The sequence below is a fragment of the Martes martes genome (assembly GCF_963455335.1).
Source record: "Martes martes genome assembly, chromosome: 5".
Taxonomy (NCBI): domain Eukaryota; kingdom Metazoa; phylum Chordata; class Mammalia; order Carnivora; family Mustelidae; genus Martes; species Martes martes.
In genome coordinates this window covers 68107281-68126584 of record NC_137892.1, presented here as the reverse complement: position 1 = coordinate 68126584, position 19304 = coordinate 68107281, and the positions used below count along the sequence as shown (strand labels likewise).

The 19304-nt window shown below is 47.3% G+C and overlaps 1 protein-coding gene across 1 annotated transcript; it reads right to left on the bottom strand.

The window, feature by feature from the left end:
- Window positions 1-309: 309 nt before the first annotated feature.
- Window positions 310-18129, bottom strand: ZNF366 (zinc finger protein 366). Its single transcript, XM_080803285.1, has 4 exons — window positions 16784-18129; window positions 13178-13369; window positions 4249-4423; window positions 310-1196 (listed from the first exon to the last, which is right to left on the bottom strand). The coding sequence occupies exons 1-4, from the start codon at window positions 18113-18115 to the stop codon at window positions 634-636; spliced, it is 2262 nt and encodes a 753-aa protein (XP_080659411.1). The 5' UTR covers window positions 18116-18129; the 3' UTR covers window positions 310-633.
- Between the last annotated feature and the right edge of the window lie 1175 nt (window positions 18130-19304).

Genomic DNA, 19304 nt, shown 5'->3' with positions numbered 1-19304 from the left:
GAGGCAGACCCAGGCAGGAATCTAAGTACTGCTGGTTTTTCATTAGCTAAAATTCGTATTTTCTTGAACTTTCTCTCTTATATCTGCACCAACTACTTGAGAATATCCTCTTCGATACCTCACTCTCCTTGTCGTCTCTGGTATGTGGACTTATTTAATAAAGGTGATTTTCATATATACAACTACTAACATTTTCACCTATCTAGAAAAAGATGATTACTTCCACACATTCAACTAAATCATCATTAATAAGGTAACATGTCAAGCACCATATTTTTGCAACTAGAAGGAAATTTGCCATGTATTGCATATTAGTCAAAGGAAAACAGAATTTCTAAAAAGCACCTCAGCGTCAGCTTGCAATTAGGTATCTAGAATATGGACAGTCTATTATAACGGAGATGTGTAAAATAGCACTGAAGAGGACCCTGCATGGGTGTTAGAAACCAAGGGCCCAGGGAAAGACCTGAGAAGCATTTACATGACTGAGGATAAACCCCCAGTCATGTAGTCTTGAGCCATTTGTAAAGATTTGCACCATTCGCAGGTCTCCAGCAAATGACAGCTCATGCAGAAAGTTATATTTGAACTGCCTAGTTCTCATTTTCCAAATGCAATTTTAAAACTGTCCACTTAGATACCTAAAAGCACTGCTTGTTTTTCCATTTTCCTCTCCAGTAATTCTTTTAAACTCTCATCTCGGTGCTTGAAGTACAAGTAATCAGAAAAGGAGGGCCCCCGCCGGGCACTCTGCAGAGCCCTGAGGCGGAGACACTCTCCTCTCAGGGCCAATTCTCTCTCCTGGCTGCCCTCTGCCCCGAGGCTGTCCTTGCTCCTCTCCTGGTGCTCTCCTTTTGGCTTGTCCTCCTCGGCCTTGGCCTCGTCCTCCTCGTCCTCCTCCTCCTCGCAGGTGTCCTCGAGTGCCCTGGGAGCCTGCTTGGGTTGCGTGGGTAGATTGTGGGGTGTGCAGGGCTGCCTGCTCTGAGGGGCCAGGCCCGGGCTGTCTCCCCCCACCTCACAGCCGGTGTCCTCCTCCTCTTCCTCATGGCAGGAGCTGCCCCGGGCGCTCTCCCCATCTGATTGGAACACTGGCCCCTTAGGCCCACGCTTCTGGGAAAGGTCAAAGGGCTCCTCCTGTTCCAGACTCCTGAGCACGCCTGCTGTCTGGGCCAGGGCAATTCTTCCCCTTCCAAAACCTGTGAGAGCAAAAGTAATATTCAGGCCCCAGGAAAAGCTGTGAAAATGGGTCATTGGGTGGTACCCAGTGCCATTTAGTATAGTTTGATTTTACATTTTAAAAACAAATTCCCAGGGGCGCCTGGGAGGCTTAGTCGGTTAAGCGTCCCACTCTTGATTTCAGCTCAGGTCATGATCTCAGGGTCATGAGTTCAAGCCCCACACTGGGCTCCATACTTGGTGTGGAGAGTACTTAAAAAAATTAAACTAGATTAAAATAAAATAAAAATAAATAAAAGTAAATTCCCAGTAAGACTGTGGACAGATGGGCCTTGTTATAGATGTAGTTTACATCAGTATAACTCCTTTAAGGTAAATTGGGCGACACGTGCCAAAAGCTTAAAATAAGCATAGCTTGACTTAGCAATTATACCATTGAGGATTTAAACTTGAAAATAGTCAGACAGGTGCACAAAATGCACAAGGATGTTCATCACCACATTTTTTTTTACAGTGAAACTGAAATGATAGAGGATTATTTAGATAAACAATAACATGAACCATGTGTAGAAGATGTAGAGACCTACTAGTAGTGATAAAAAGGTATTCTATATATTTTAAGTAAAAAACATATTTAACATATATGTATATATTTATAGTGTAGTCCCAATTTTATCTATCTTTATCAAAAAATAGCTGGAAGGATTTATGTCAAAATCTCAAACATTAGGTGATTCTGACATTTTTTTTCTTTTCACTTCTAATACATTTCTCATTATTTTCCATGAGCATATATTTTGCCATGAGAAAAAAATAAAACCATAAGAAAGGTATTTTCATCTTGAAAAAAATATATATACCATTTGGGGCCAAGGAGGCCACTCCATAACCGGGCACCTGAGCAGAAATAGGATAGAGAGGGCACAGAGAGATCCAAAGCCCCCGTGTCCAACCACAAGTATCCCTGCTGTTGGGCACAGCCATGTGAAAGGCTCTCACTTTGAGTTTCATTTTGAGGGCCCTGCAGGGAGGGATTTTTCAGGAGCCAACAAACACATGGTAAGGCTCCGCCTGATTTGATCTTGAATGTCTCTGCTCCTGATAAGCCAGCAGCCAGGCCCTGAGGAGAAGGTGGGGACAATCAGGCTTCCAGGGTGGGGGCACAGAAAGGAGACAGATGTCCAACTCAGCCTGCCTTATGATATTGTCAGGCAATGGAGATGTCTATAGCTTTGATCATATAAGGGGCACAGGAAGGATCTTTTTAATCTGACTCATGATTTTTGAGCCATTTCAAACAGTGAAAAAGTGCTAACACCTTTTGTAGATGAAAACATTAAAACTGTTGAAAGTCTGTTAACTTTCAAAGCATCTCTCTGATATATAGTGATGCTCTTTATTTTTCCAAAAGAATGACAGAGTCGTTAGGTGCCTTTTAGGATTTAAGGCCCCAAGTGGGGTAAGATACAGTGACCAGGTTAGGCTCTCAAATGGAGGACTGTCTCCTCATTGCCTTCTGTCCCCAGCCCCGGTGACTGAACAAACTTCACCTTCTGGAAAAATCCAGGCCTATGTTGGAAATTGGCTCAGACAACTAGAGATGCAAAGAATAATTCAGGAGAAAACCAATTCAGAGAAAGAAAACGGCTTTTGTTTTTTAACCAGAATTTTTTCAGGGCTTTTGCATAAACATCTAGGCTTTGTTTTGCAATGGCCACAGCTCCCTGTCAGTCAGGAACAGTGTAAGCTCAGTGGGTGCCATGAAAACCAGAAAAACTATAATCATTCTGTTTCATGCTGTGGGTATACGTGAATATCATATTTATGAATACGTGTGCCTATTTGACCACCTCTGAGAAGGGGTAGGAGAAGCAGCTAACATGAACGGATCACCCCACGTGTTCACCTAGTGTAGTGAGCACCAGCTTCATTCAGAAATTTGGCAGTTGGAATCCCAGTTCTGCCTTCAGACTTGGTGTTGGACATCAAACGCTTTATAGTGCCTCTTGGTCTTGGTCTCCTCATATAAAACGGGACTAACACAGGCTAGTCTGTGAAATTGTGGGCACAAACAGTCTGTGCTGTAATCACAGCTGTATCAGAAAACAGCAGGTCATAGGATTTTGTAGGTTACATCACTGTGTGTCTGCTCTCCCGCACATGGACCTTCCAGGGAGCAAAGATGGTCTCACTTCCCCAGTCTCTTCGTCAGCACATAGTGTGCTGTTTGGGATAGAGGTGCATTTCTTGCCTGTCTGTTGAAGGACCGCTTGATTAAGGAACTAGAGAACAACCTGCTGAGTTTAGCGGATCGGGAACATAGACTCTTGGCGGCTAAGGCCCTGAGAGTGAGAAAATGAAAGAGGCAGGAATGTTTTATCAGTTCAGTGAGGCCTCAGTGTGAGAGGCGGTGGCCCTTGCTCTGCATACGGGCCAGTTAGCCCCACCAAGCAAGAAAACTGTCCTTGGGTTCCTCTGGTTGTGAACACAGGAGACCTAGCCTGCTACACACACACACTTCTGCCAATGAGGAGCTTACAGACCTGTTTCTTAGAAAAGAAAGAAAAATCACATGTTCTTTAACTGCAGAGCATGAAAAGGACCCACTAAAGGCTTCAGGGTTGGAAAGGTCTGTGTTCAAATGTTGACTCTGCCCCTTTTGAGTGGAGCAGTTTTGGGAAAATCAGTATCTTGAAGCCTCAGTTACTCCCATCTGTAAAATGTGGGTAACAGAAGTTCCTCTCGCCCTGAGTTGTTGAAAGATTGAAGGAGCCAAGATACCTGATGTGGTGTCAGGAGCCAAAACCAATAACGGTACTGACTGGCCTCATTCTGATATTCCAATTTCTCCTCTATAATTCACTTCTACATACTACCTTCAGATAGTGGCATTGTATTTGTTATAGTCATGTTGTAAGCCTCTTCCTTCTCTGCTGTGGTCTTGAAAATTATGATCCCTTTTCAATGATAGGAATAGCCCCCCCAAAGTAAAGCCCCCTAAAAACAAATTCAGCTCCCTTTTGTTATCCACTGGTCTCAGCAGCCTTGGGTGCTTCCTGGAGGAGAGATTACCTTGAGAATGGAGGCCCCGCTCCATGACCCCATGCTTGACTTTCATGTGGCGTGTCAGGTTCCCCTTTAGGGTGAATTTGCTCGGACAGTAAAGACACTTGAAGGGTTTGCTGTCGGAGTGCAGGTGCATGTGACCCATGAGGTTGTGCATCCGGTTGAATTCCTTTCCACACAGCTGTCAGAAACAATGATGAGGCAAAGACAGGTCAGTTGCGGCGGTGGACCCTGCCAGATGATCCCACACCCGGGCCTGAGTAAGGATGGATGCGCTTTGACTTTGTGGGGATCCTGGCATTTGAAGTGACCTCCAAGTGAAAGGTCCCCAGTGACATTAGGGAGGGCCTGGATGGTGCCTACGCTCAGAAGGGAAGCCAGTAGGGATGGACTCCTGAGATTGTGTCCCTATTACATTAAACATAAGGCAAAACTCACAAACCTATTACAGCTTCATTTTAATGTAAGCTATAGAAAAGGAGAAAGGCTGATCTGAAAAGCAAGGGCTCCAAGTATGCTTCACTTTAAGAGTAAGTATATGATAGCTTGTTTAATGCTTATGGAGCATTATAGTATGGAAGATACTGTCCTAAGTCCACTGTGGAGTATCACATCTAATTCCCACATCAGTCCCCTGAGTTGGGTGCTATTATCACTCCCATTTTGTAGACGGACAAACTGAGGGATGAAGGCACTTTGGCCAAGGCACAGAGCTAATGGGTGCTGGAGCTGGGAAAATGAACTAAGGCCACTAGCCACCAGAGGCCATATGGTCAAACACCACACCATCCTGTGTTCCCTCAACATAACTTTTTTGTTAGACTGTATCGTGCAATGTCTTTCTAATTTTTTAATTGGCTTCTTGTGGGGATGGATGTCAAAATTGGAAGAAACAAATAGAGACCTAAAGGAAGGAATGCGTCTCGTCTGTGGGCAGAGATTTGAAGTACTGAAATTATCTCAGCTATACAAAAAGTAAACGTGTTTTGTTTCTTTCTTTTTGTCCTTTTGTCATTCCTTTTTCCAACAAAGTGCAGATGTGTGATGGATTAGAATGGCGGTTCTCCAACTTCTTTTGTAAGAAGGGTTTAGAGAATCCAGCCCTTCCTTGGCTGTGCTGGGAAAAAGAGGAAGAAGGTTTTCTGTCTGTGCTAAGGCCAGAGTTAAGGGAGGAACATTTTCCTTCCCTCTCCAACCTCGGAGGCCCATGTGGTGAGGGCACTGAGATGAGGGGGAGAGATGGCTTGGAGAGAGGTCTTGGGGGACAGTGTCCCCTGAGGCTGACACCAGTTCTCCTTTCTCACAGAGAGATATTTTCAGGGACAGTGTTGTGGATTCTGGATGGAATGTTTATTAATGAAGGCACTGTTTCGTTCAGACGGCCTTGGAAGTAAGAGTTCAGCCGGCCCTGCAAGAATGGGTAGACCTAATAGTGACCTTGGGAGGCCAGCCGAAAAGAATGCTGGGTGGTAAAAGACAGCCAGCTGGGATGACAACTTTGTCACAGACAACCCTCGCATGGATAATGAATAATTGGTTCTGTATTTGTAAATGATTCATATTTCAGGGTTTTAAGTACTTTTTTTTCCCTTTTAACTTCCTTACTGGCAAGAATGAATTTGGCATACTGGCGTCCCACGCTTGGTATTCAGAGCATCTGCACACCACATTCCTGGGGAAAAGGTGACCCAAGAGGGAAAAGGCTGGGAGTGGTCTAATTTTAATGTCCTGGGGAGAAGCCCTACATGGACACTTGCTTTCTTTTATTCTCAATAGAGACAATTTGGTAAGATGAGTCAATCTGTGACTCAGTTTTGCACGTGTGTGGAAGTTCTGGTACAGTACTATTTATTAGCTTAGCTTAGTTTATCCAGTTCTCCCTCCTGGCTAGGGAAGAAAGCAAGCTTTAAGTCTAGAGATTCTATATTAGATATTTCCACTCATGAGTCTTTTTAGAAAAAGTTTATCTCCTTTGGTTTGTGGGATGGTTCCTGATTATTTGGAGTGAGGTTGCAGCAAAAGATCTGAAAACAGCACAAGCCCTGGGTGGTTAAGCACAAGACACATAGGAGGAAAGGAGCAGGAGGCTGCAAGATTAGACTACTACACTAGTCCAAGCTTGAAAGGGTCTCATGGTAGTTTAATCCAGACAAAATTGAAGAGATGGGTGCCTTCCGGACTTGGTTCCTATAAAGGGGAGATTCTGCTTTTAGTTATCATCTCTAGTTGCTAACGTATTAGAAGCTGGACTTGTCTGAAAGGGTTTTTATAAAGGAGATGGAATTTTAGCCTAACCTTGAGGAATGTATAGGGTGCTGTTTGTTTTTGTGTTCATACAGAATAAAATCTCTTCATTATTTTCAGGGACTTTATTCAACCTTAAACTACAGGCAACATAGGGATCACCGTTGTGATAATGACCAACTATTTGTTGTTGCCACAGCTACTGTGACTTGAAGGTCAGAGGAATAGTGCAGTTCACCTGCTCTGAGGTCCCACTTCCCTTTCCCATTCCCCAACCCAACCCACTCCCACCCCAACACACAGAGAGGTGTGCACACACCAGAATGGCTACTGATAAGTAATTTCCACATTCTTCCTTAGCTTTAGACAAGCCACATTTCATGATCCTTTAACATAGCCCAGTGTGTTTTTCTACCGTAATGTTTTTCTGACTCAATTCATTCACTTCTAAACGTCGTGGGACATTTTTAGTGGTACAAGAGTATATCAGGACATTAAAGTGATATTGTCCCCTGAACTCAAAGCATATGGCTTTGGGGAAGGCCCACAGTGGGGGATGGGATGACTGGTCAGCTATATTATCTGAGAATGACTGGTAGGGGAGACTTATTTCTGTGCTGTTGGTAAAGTTAACTGTTTACATATCAGAGCTATCCTTCATGGTTTATGGTAGCCTATCGGGTCCACCAATGGAAAGCTTTTGCAGGGTTGAAGGAAGGTGTGTCAACTTAGAAAGATGTCTGGGGCACTAAAGGAGCCCTAGGTTATTTTCTGAAATGCAAGGGGTACCTTCCTTTTCTTTGTGGTCAGCCTCAGGATCAAGTACAGAGTTATTCACACAGTAACACTTAATAAATACCTAAGTATTTAGTTGCAGGAAGAAGCAAACAAGTCAGGAAAATATCACTACCCCATGCAAAAATTCCAAAAAGCAGCCATCACCGAATCTCTTCCTTTCTCCCACTAAAATGCGTATAAGCCCTATACACACTAGTTCATAAACCGGAATCCCTAGTAGCAGAAGGATAGATAGGGACAATTACTCAGGACCTGAGATACTAGACACTATTCACATCTCTGTGGTAGAAACCCTTAGCTTCTTCCTTTCAACTTCTAACCCTTCCACAAAACCCTTTGGTCCTTGTCCAGAATATCTGGCCTTTTTCTTTCTCAGAAGACCATCCTCACATGACAATAGATGATTGTAGAAGGTACTTTATGTCTGTGAAATTCAGAGTCCCCTCATTCCCTGTTAGTGAAAAGAGGCCAGAGAAAATGAACTGGGTGAATTAAAGATGGCACCCTCGGGTGGGGGTTGAGATGTGAGCTCCAAGAAGAGTCATTACAGTAGAGAAGGGGAAGTAGATGGGAAGAAAGAAGAAGAGTCGGGGAGGATCACCAAAATGCTAGTTTCTTCTCCTGGGAAATGCAGTCAGTCTATGTCTAGGCCCCTTATAATCATGAGATATGCGGCTAAGAGCTTACCCACGTCAAGACTTGCTGAATCATCTCCTGCCAAGGTCTGTGGGGGATTAAATTAGGGCGGCTGTCAATACAGGAAGCTCCTGGAATGGTGAAGTCTCAGATTTCATGGTGCAGGTGGTCATCTCAATGGGTCTGCCCCTCCTGAACACTTGGTTGTTCTAATAAGGGGTATTCATGTGCCTCTGACCTCAAATCTCAGCTTTTCCATCAAAGACCCACTTTTATGCTTACTTTTTAAGTGGAGGGGGACCTCAACATTTAATAGAAAATTGGAACAAATGTTTTGAACCGTCCTTTAAAAGTGGGTTGCATGAATCATTAGGTTTGGAGATAGCAGAGCAGAGAGGTGATGGTGAGACCACAGAAGGAGAGAGAACTTGCTCCATCTTCTCTTCTGTAAAATGTGAATGACCATAATAGTTTCTTATGAAGGTTGTTGTAAGGATCAAATGAGATAATTCATGTAACGGGCTTGCTAAACAGTAAATATTCGCATCATTATCATGTACATAGTAGTCTCTCACATTCTGGAAATCGAGAGATCTTTAGAGAGAAGAGTGTTTTTAAAACCAATTATTTGGAGGAAATATTAACAGGAGGACGAAGTAAGGAGTCCTTTGAGTAAATACTCACCAGGTCACTTGAGGCATACAGAAATGGAAGGAGCTGTGTCTGACCCTGCACTGAGAAATGTGGTTAGAAAGAGAAGGTTCATCCTGAATTGCAGCCTTTGGGAGAGCCCTTTCCGTGGCTCCCCAATCCTCAGCCCTTTTAATAACTGGCCGATGCCCAGTTCACTCGTCCAGATTCTGGCCTCCTCATGCCCCTTCCCTCCCTGTCCATGGCCTGGAGGTACCTCAGGCCACTTCCCGTGAGCTGCAGTGACAGAAAATGTGGACAGCCAGCGACACCAAGAAGCCGGCTGCGTGCAGAGACGAGGTGATGGCAGCAGGCCGCCCTGGGCCAGAGGCCCACAGAGCCGAGAAGAGGCACGCCACTTCGTGCCAACCCGCTACTCTGAGCCTGAGGACTGAGATGCACCAGGAAGCCTGTGTTTTCCTATTCTAAGAGAAAAGGTCAAAGAGCCGAAGCCTGCAGCCGAGGAGAATGGCCTCTGCTCAGCTGCCCTTCCCTTACATTCTTCTCTCTCTCTCTCTCTTTTAATAAGAAGGGTGTTCCTTTCCTCAAAGGGAGAGAGAGGGAGGGAGGGAGAGAGAGACTGTAAACTGTCCAAAAGGACCGTGAGAAAACAGGAAGCTTTGAAAAGTACAAGAGAAAGCAAGATGAAATCTATTTGCAGGCGGGCCCCTGGGGACATGTGAGGCATTGTGAAGCAGGCAGCTCATACAGCTATATCCTTCCTTCTGCTGAGGAGGGCTGTGCTGCCAAAAGGCTGCTATCTGGTCACTGCCTTAACCCTCTCCATGCCAGTCTGAGAGCCCTGCCCCAAAGTTCTGGGCCCCTAAAAGTCCCCCGCTGGCTTGTCCCCCACGGGGCCTCCAAGAGCTGGAACGGGAAGAAGAGCCATGGTGGCAAAGGCAGTGAGGACCCTTTCCAAGGAGACCTCCTCCTCTTCTATCAACTCTGCCCTCCGCCTTCAGGCCTCTGCCTCAGACGAGGCTGCAGATGACCTGGTGACTCATAACTTAGGCAGCTCCCGGCTTCACCCATCTCAGAGGAGAATTTGTCCCGGAAACTCTGGATGGCTGCTTTTCCTGGACAGGTTTCCCAAAGACAGCAGCTGGTTCTTTGCTATTATGGAGTGTGGCTGCTACAAGGATAGCATCCCGATCAACCCCTGCGTGCTTACGCAGAATCTGGGAAGCATATTTGTGAAACATGGCTCAAGTCTACAGGCGCAGGTCTTTGGAGATACTCCAGCTGGCTCCAAGAGGCAGGGAGTCCAGAAGTGAAGCCAATAGCAAAAGAGCCCAGAAGGGCAGTAATTTTTTTTTTAAGGAAAAAAAAAAAGAAATATAGAATGGAAAATCTTTCCTCTCCTCTGATTTTCCATCCCATTGTTTATGCTTAATCTCACAGTGAATGAATGTTCTGCTTGCTGTGGACAGCTGTGTCCACTGAGAATGGGGCCAGAGAGAGCCAGGCCAGGTTACAACAGGGGCCAGACTTCTAGGTTAGCCAGGATATTTAGTGGTGAGAAACCCAAGAGAGTAGAATCTGTTGCTTAAACAATCTCCCCTTTTAACAAGGTTTTGGGTCAAAGAGACAAAGCTAACTCTTGGAGCATGACTGGAGCAAGGTCTGCCTCTTTTTCCAGCCATGCCAATCATGTAAAGGGACTATCTCCTCCTTGTTACTCATGAGAAACCTTGGGTTTCATTTTCTGGGCCTCTTCTCCAAATCACTATGCAGTCAGCCAGCCACTCATCTCTGACTGGCTGTGAATTTTGTAGCGATGAGCATATGGCCCTCCAGCACATGGCAGGACATCATCTCGAGATGGCCCCGTCCTACAGTGGGATCTGGAGCTAGTTTACAAACACACAGAGCCCTGTCACATACTCTGGAAACTCAGACATGTGCTGAAATTCCTTTGAAATGGAGAAAGGTGATGACACAAAGAGGATACCAACCGGGGAGCTCTTGGCAGGAACATGGAGACAGGGAGATGGGGACAGGGAGATGCTTCAGACACCTTCCCGGAGGTAGAAGGCTCTTCAGTAGGTGGCTGACACCTGTTCTTGTTTCAGAGATGTCTAAGAATGGAGAAGGGCCACCTGCTTGCCAAAATACCCTTCAACAACAACTTATTTTTTTCTACAGATAGATACACTCTCCTAGGCAGCCTCCTGACCCATAGTTTGGTCTCCTGGGAAAACCAGGATGGTTTCTGCAGATGACTCATATAATTCCCACAACAGGCCCATCTGCCACTGAAGAATATAAACTGTACATCATCTCAGAGCTGGCATTTCATCCTGCAGGACACTTTTGTGGAAACTGGTGGTGTGAGCATACATCCAGAGCCTAATGCACGCTCAAGGAGAGGTCACAGAGTTTCTAAACCATGGAGTGGAACTTCAGGTGCCCGTTGAGCCCTGTATGGTACACCATCACTGGGGTGGATGGAGGATGAGGGGAGGCATAAAGCACTGAGCAGGACTGGCTCACTGATCATTGGGCCCAGTTTGCACTACCATGTGCAATCTTCTGTACACTGGTACCAGAGAGAACCTTCTAAACCCTCAGATACCACCCGGTTCAAGAAATCTTCCAGGTCCCTCTGAGGCCCTTGAGGTAAGCACACAGAACTGCGTCCCCAGGTCAAACCGAGCCTCCAAGCCCTTTTCCTGTTGCTGCTGTGCTCCCTGACGTATCCCTTGTCTCAGAGGTATTTTCCACCTGGTTTAACCACTACTGCTGGAACTGAATTGATGAGATAGAAGTGGGAGTTGGTTGGACTGAACACGTATGGAAGGGACAGCAAGCATGACTCCCTTCATGTTTTAACAAGGTACATGTTCAGCCACCAGTTGATAAGATAGAAAACCCAGTTCGTGCTTAAAACCCAAGACTCAGTGTAACACATGAGGAGTGACCGACAGTGCCTGTTTGCACGCCCACTGTAGGAGACAGCAAACCCCTAGCAGGCAGGAACAGCTCTGTTAAAAGCAAAGGGCTCAAATGGGAAGTGGGAGGGAAATCAAGGTGTCTAATGAGAGAGCAAAGAGGTGGGTGGAATCCCCAGGCTCGTGCTGCCAGGGCTGGCTCCATGGACATGTGACCAATGCAGTCACACAGGCCCCAACTCAGAAGAGTCCTGAGTTTACCACCTTGAAATTCTTCATAATGTTTGAACAAAGGCCCTCACATTTTCATTTTTGCCCCAGGCACTATGAATCATGTAGCCCCGTCTGCAGGCAGCTTCCTCCCCCTTGAGCTCAGATGACTCAAGATGGACATAAATTGACTTTCAAACCACTGAGAACTTGAAGGAAAAGAGGGGAAACACAAGTGGGTGGCAGGAAAGGGCTGGAGGGAGAAACCTCCCTCCCCCACCTCCAGAGAATGCTCATACAGGTCTGGGGAAGCTCTGGTTCCTGACCCTTCTCACCCTGTCCAGGAGCGGCCAACACAGGAAAGCAGTTAGCTTCGCAGGGGGTTCCTTCAAGTGGGGAGGGGGGGCAGGGCACATGCTATAGAGGGATTAAAGCAGGAACAGACCCTTGGGAGGATGGAGCATATCATGGGGACCCCATCAGACGTACAGTAACCAAGAAGGAAAACTTCCATTTCAAACAGAGAAGCTCTAAGTGAAGTTGTGATTCCCCTCTCTTCAACATGCGGATGACACATGTCTGTGCATTCCTTGAATGAAACTACCCAATCCTCAGCAAGATTCCTTCTCACTCTGGAGGTGGAGAAGGGGAACAATGTGAGGAGGGGATGGAAGGAGTGGGGAAGAGTCTGGAAAACCCAAGCATTTCTAAGTAATACCTGTCATTATCTTGAGTTTTACAAATCTCCAGCTCCCATGTGATCTCCGCTAATAAAATAAAAATCCAACAAGTTAACGTGATACAGACATTTTAATGAAGATGCTCAGTCCTTGCACTCCATGGTACTTAGGAACAAATGGGAAACACTTCAGATGACTGCGCTCACCTTGACCCAAACAAGTATTTCTAAGGTCATCAGAGGCACGAACCTCAGAATCTCATTCATCTTGCCTGGGAGACCTGCCCTCAAATTACATGGCTCAGTCCAAGTGTCAGGAGGGCAAGAGGGGAGCTATGAGAAGGGAGGGGCAGTGCTAGAAGCCTCTATGACTCCTTCCACTCTTCTACTCATTGGCTTGTAAGGAGAAGAGGACTATACCCAACTGTTCCTTTCTGGAATGGGCACTCTCCCCATCACCTTCGTCCTCTAACAACCTCATTCCCCAAATGGGCCTTCCATCCTCAGACCTCCCCTCCTAGCTCCCTCCTCCCCTGCACAGTCTGATCCCACAGTGAGACAAACAGGACAGGCTTCTCGGGGACCAGCTAAGGCCTGGTGTGAGCATAGGTGGTGCAAGGAGGAACAGCAGCAGATGGGCCTGGGGCTGGCCGCAGACCTACTCTGAGCCTGGATGACCCCACGGATGAAGCAAGTAGAAAGTTTCCCAGAGATTCTCCCCCACAGGGCATTAGCACAACCTTCTGAGTCCTCCCCACCCATATCCCTCCTGGGGCCCACTGCCCACCTTGCATTTGAAAGGCTTTACATCAGAGTGGACGATCATGTGTGCCTTGAGGGTCTGTTTCTGCACAAAACTCTTGTAGCAGAGGTGACACTGGTAGGCGCGAATGTTGGTGTGGATCAGCACGTGTCTCTTCATGTTGGCCAACAGAGTGAACTCCCGCCCGCAAATCCCACATTTGTGCTCCTTCACGCCCTGGAGGGAAGCAAGATTCCAAACACGCTGTGGTTAGCAGGTAATACGCTTTCTTTCGTCAGATTTATTGTCTTCATTTTTCTCTTTGCCACACAAGTCCATGAAAAGCTTGGTGACAGATGCTGAGTCCCAAATGGTGTGGCATTAGCCTTGTGAATTGCTGTTTTCTTGAAAAGTGTTGCTTACATACTCTTTTTTTGTTTTCTGAAAACCAGGAACTAAGCCAGAATTTTAGAGGAAAAGAAAGCTACAACTCTTGTTTCTGCTGCTACAGGGGTTAATTCTACAGTAACAGTTCTGGGGATTAATAGGATTTTGGTAAGAGCACTATGGAATGATATGTGAAATGAGTCTATAATCCACCTTTCCTGATAATGGAAAAATAAAACCTCCTCAAGTGATAACGTCATTTCTCATATGAAAACCAATGTTTCCTTGCCTTCTCATTAATGGACTTGAAAATCCCAGAAGAACAATTCATATGCACACTTGAATAAATTACAATTTGATAATCACCTCTTGAAATAGTCTCCTGGGCTCCTACAGGTCACGGTGACCTCTACGTGATTTGGCTATGGAGCCTCAGCTCAGCTAGCTTCTGTCCTATAGAGAAATTTGGCAGAGGACAGCTTTCTGAATTAGAAAACAGGACAGAAGGAGACTTTCTACTTTCCTTGCTATTTATGGAGAAGTGTTTGAATACTTAAGCATCAATGCCCTCAGTTGAAAGCACTCCCAGGGACTCATAGCATTATATTATCTATTCCTGACTCACCAGTGCTTTCCTGATAAGACACTTGCAAGCCATCTTAACACAGGACTTTTCAGAAGGAAAACTTAGAGATGATGGCGTTAAAACTAAGGTTGTTACAGGATTGTAATAAGTTACTTAGCTAATAACTGTACCTTATAAAACACATATTATCTGGTATCCTTAGTGACCTGGGGAGAGATGGGTTCCAAGTTTAGCTTTGAGTCTCTTTGCCTATATGTCCATTTCTTTAATGTGGGCCATGATAAGAAAATATCACTCCTCAGTTCTGGTGAGCCCATGGCATGCCAGGGTGAGTCCTGGTCTCTGCCCAGTCATGTATTGGCTGTGTAACTTCAGACAAGTTTCATGGCCTTTCCTGGTGATGGCTCTCCCTTATCTCAAGATGTGGTGGTGGGTCATGAGAATCAGGAACTCTTTCCAGCTGGAATACTCTTGAGTCTAGATGACTGTAGGTGAGTATGAATCTATTATAAGGATGGGACCTAAACTTTAATGGCCTCCTAAGAAGATGAATTTTAACAATGTGTTGCATATTCAAGCCATGAGTTTAAAATTTTAAAATTAATAAAAATTATGTTCTTAATAGGTTTTAAACATTACTTCAGCATCTTTCTTCCCAAGATTGTCTCTACACTTGTCTGTGATTCTGTTATCCTGCAACCAAGGAGAAGAATCTACTTATCACTGTTTTTGGAATTCTCTAAAGAGAATTTGGTGTCCCAAGTAAAATTCACATGTAGGCTGGCCTACAACTCAAGTGAATGGAAGGCTGGACACAACTTGGGGAACAAAGGAAGTGACTACGTCACTAAGAGGATCAGTGATAGCGCAGAGAGAGAGCCCATGGGAGTTGTCAGAAGTGAGGGAGGGAAATGAGGAGAAGGGGGACACTTGACAGTAGCGTTCAAGAGCTGGAGTCCTGGATTCTGGGTGACTGTCCCATGCCTCAGTGCCTTCATCTGCAAATCTGGAGCAAAGATACCCACAGGTAGGGGCGCCTGGGTGGCTCAGAGGGTTAAAGCCTCTGCCTTCGGCTCAGGTCATGATCCCAGAGTCCTGGGATCGAGCCCCACATTGGGCTCTCTGCTCAGCGGGGAGCCTGCTTCCCCCCACCCTCTGCCTGCCTCTCTGCCTACTTGTGATCCCTGTCTGTCAAATAAATAAAATAAAATCTTAAAAAAAAAAAAAGGATACCCACAGGTAGCTCTTAGAGTTGTTGACGAGGATCAAATGAGAAGTAAAGCACCTGTGACACAGCAAGTGTTAAATAAATACTACCTCTCATTGTTTGCTGACACTGTGGATTAAAATGTTTAGCTTCCTAATTCAAATGAGACATTTCAGATACCAGGCTGTTTTGTCCATTTTTACTTCATTTTCTACTATCTTACAGAATTTTTTTGTGTTCCAAAATGCATCTTTGGCTCCTTTTCCATGCATGTAGGAGCCCCTGAAATCAGTATATGGTCCCCTTTGTGGCTGAATCTCAGCACAGGTTCTTTGTTGATGGCTCCTGCATTAGGCAGGTGCCTCCTGTCTGGATGGTGCCTTTAATAAGGCAGGAGCTCTTGGTACACTACCCACAAGGCAGCCACCCATTTCACCTCTGCTGCTGAGCCAAAACATGCCCATGTTGTGTCCTAGCCTAGCAAATGAAACTCATTATGGCAGAGTAGAGATACTATCTTGGCTGGGCAAAGCCCTCCACTGACCTTTCTGAATTAAAGAGTGCTTTAGAAAAGCTGGCTTACTAGAAGTCTCTTCTGCCAAGAAAACCACTTGAGGTCAAAAGCGTGAGGGTAGAGGTCAGTGGGGCAAAGTTCCTCTCTGGGAAGCTCAAAGCCAACCCAAGTCAGCTTAGCAGGGTAAGATTTCTGGGATACGAATCGGGACTGGACTTAGTTCATCCTGCCTGACTCTAGAGCTCTGCTTGCAGACTAGGCTGAGCTTAGACCCCTGGGCCTGTATTTCCCCCTTAAAGACCTGAGCCCAGGGAAGATAAAACCAAACCAAACAGAAGGATGCTATCTCATGCCTCCCACAAAGACACCACAGGGCACTGCAGGCAACCAGCCCGGTGCACTGCTACGGGAAGCACAGGCCTTGCTGGACCCAGAGCCATGTGCATACAAAGCAGTTCTCACAGCGAAGGGAGAAAACAACCCAAAATGTAGCCACTGCTCCAGCAGCAAAGGACCAAGAGAAGTATTTAGAAGAAGGCTCTGATGAGTATATCCCAGGCACAGAGCTGGTCTTGGGTAAATGAGACCTAAGAACACACTCGTGCTAGTTCCCTGGATGAGGTTTCCAGACACCGAATTTTAGGGTTTGTAGGAGGCTAAGAAGCAACAGCACAAGGGCCTGTTGTTTCTCCTTCGGCCTTCCTCACCCTCCTTTCCACATTATTTATTTTGAGGCCCATCTTAGACTCTAGAAGGCTGGATGGGAAAGGACTTGCTTGCTGGTGTCTCCCCCAAGGGGAGGAAGGAGGTGAGGACTCAGGGAAGCAGCCCCTTGCCCCTCCAGTCCTAAGCGGAGCGCAGCGAAGGGCCCCTGGCCCCCTCCACCCTGCCCCCACCCGGGGCTCTGCGCCTGCTCCCCAAGTGCCCGCCCCCGGGGGCCGGCGGAGCCCAAGGTACCTTGTGGGTGAGGGAGTGCTGCTTGAGGTGGTGAGGCTGCACGAACTCCATGCCGCACTCGGAGCAGATGTAGGGCCGGATGTCCTTGTGCTTCATCATGTGGTTCTGCAGCTGGCTTGGGTACTGGAAGGTCTTGTCGCACTCGGAGCAGCTGTACTGGATGGGGCCGCGGTGCGTGGTGAGGTGCCTCTTGAGCTGGGCCAACGTGGGGAAGTCGAGGCCGCACTCGACGCAAATGTTGTCGCGCCCGCTGGCGTGCTTGGCCTCGTGGGCCTTCAGCTCGCTGGGGTAGGCGAAGCCGCGGCCGCACACACGGCAGTTGTGCGGCTTCACCTCGCTGTGCTGCATCATGTGGCGCTTCAGGTGGCTGGTCTGCGTGAAGGCCTTGTGGCACACCTGGCACTTGTGGGGCCGCGTGCCCTGGTGGGTGAGCATGTGGGTGTGCAGGTGGCTGAGCTGCTTGAAGAGCTTCCCGCAGCGCGTGCACGCGTGCGGCTTGATCCCGCTGTGGCCCAGGATGTGGGTGACCAGGTTGTACTTGGAGGTGTAGGACTTCTCGCAGGTGGGGCACTGCCAGCGCTTCTGCGCCCCGCCCACGTCCACGTAGTAGCTGTCGTCGATGCGCACGTTCACGTCCACCCGCTCCACCTTCTGCTTGGTCTCCTCGCTTTCCGGAGGTTCGGCTTTGCGCGGTAGCAGCGCTTCCGGGGGCTGCTTGGGCAGGAAGGTGTGCCGGCCGAAGGGGAACGGGGAGGCCGAGGGCATGAAGAAGGGGAACATGAGCCCCGGGGGCACCTTGGGGTAGTAGGGATAGGGCGTGGGCAGGAACGGGGCGGGGGCCGGCTGGGGCCACAGGGCGCTGGGCTTCACGGGCTCCTGCTTGACGGGCTTGCCCCCCAAGTGTTCCAGGGTGCGGTAGAATTGGAAGCCCACGTTGCACAGGTCGATCATTTGCGAGTCATACTTGGGGCGCGGGGGTTGCGGAAAGAGCAGAGGGAGGCTCGGAGGGCCTTGGTTTTTGCTCTCCTCAGAGTGGAGGGAGAGAGGGGCCTCTTCCGCGGGGTGGTTGTACGGCATCTTAGTGGGCATGCTCTTCCGTTTCCGGGACCCTCCTCCTTCAAAGACTCCCGGGAATCCATCTAGGTGTCCCGGAGGAGGCTCATACCGAAATTGGGAAAAAGGCCCCCGGAGAGCTTCTGGGAAGGGGTGCCTTTGGGGAGCTTTCCCTCGGGAAACCACTGGCTGCAGGCAGTGGGGAAAGGAGGGGGCTCTCTTCACACCCAAACTGAAATGCACATCCTCATCTTTGATCATCTTCATTTCCTTCTGCATCCTTGGCAATTTTCCTTTAAAGAGAAAGAAACTTACTGTTTAAAAAAAGAGTCCCTTTTTTCCCCTGAAGGGTTCTGGCCATGTATCAGTACTAATTTATGAAGAGTGATGCTTTTTTACTACTGACCCTCACTTATCCTAGGGCTGTTTGAAGTATTATTTTTTTTTCCCCCTTACAGACCCATTTCCTGGAGAGCCCTGGCCCCCTGGATTAGGACCCTAGAGGTTCAGTCTAAATCCATAGCCACAGAATCCTAGCTGGGGTTTGGCGGGGAGGGCATGAGAGTACACTGAACTGGGAAGAAACCTGAGAGTTCAACCAGCCATGGTGCCCACTTAAGATGAAGTTACAAAAAAAAAAAAAAAAAATGAGGGTAGCAAGACCCAGACAGACGAAGTGACATGCTGAAGCCCACAGCTGGTCAGGGCAGGAGTCAGAACTGGGACCCATTCTGATAGCCTGAGATGGAACTGTCATCTGTTAGTGGTGACTTACATTTGTCTTTGGGGTTGTTTGTGTTCTGAAGGAACCAATTTCCCCTGCCCCTCTCTGTCTTGGGGGCCTTGGCTGCTGGAGGGTGGGGAGTACTCAGGTCCACACAGGTGAAGATATTTGTCTGCTTAACCGGGATCTCAGATTTTCTGAGTTACCCACTCCAAGCAAGGTGTGCTGCTGGGGTATATCAAGTGGATGAGGTCAATGGGATCCAGAAAAGGCTATAAGCCAATGTCACAGAGTCATCTTGGCAACTTTTGCATTTTCATCTTCCACCTGGAGCAACCTCAGGTGCAAATTTCCAAGATTGTGGATCTCTAAAACTGTGCTTGCCTCTCCTCTTTCACACAGGTGTCTGGGTAAAGCCTGACTTTCAGTGATTCCTGAGGTGCATGACATTTCCTTGCTGAGCCGGTTACTGACTGCATCCTGGTGACTTCATCAGGTATGTGGGGGAGAGCCTGTGAGCTGGAGTGTAAACCAAGGACTCTGCTTCCTTTCACGTGTCTCCTTGCCATTTTTCTACACTCATGTGGATAGTGGTAGAAAGAACCAAGTGGTTCTGACTCCATGTTTCCATGTCCTCTGAGCTTGAATAGGATACCTAGGGCCCTGGCCCTGTGAGAATGGCTACATGCTGAGCAATGTAGGGTGAGGGTCAGAGGGGTGAGGGAACCAACAGCTTCTACTAAT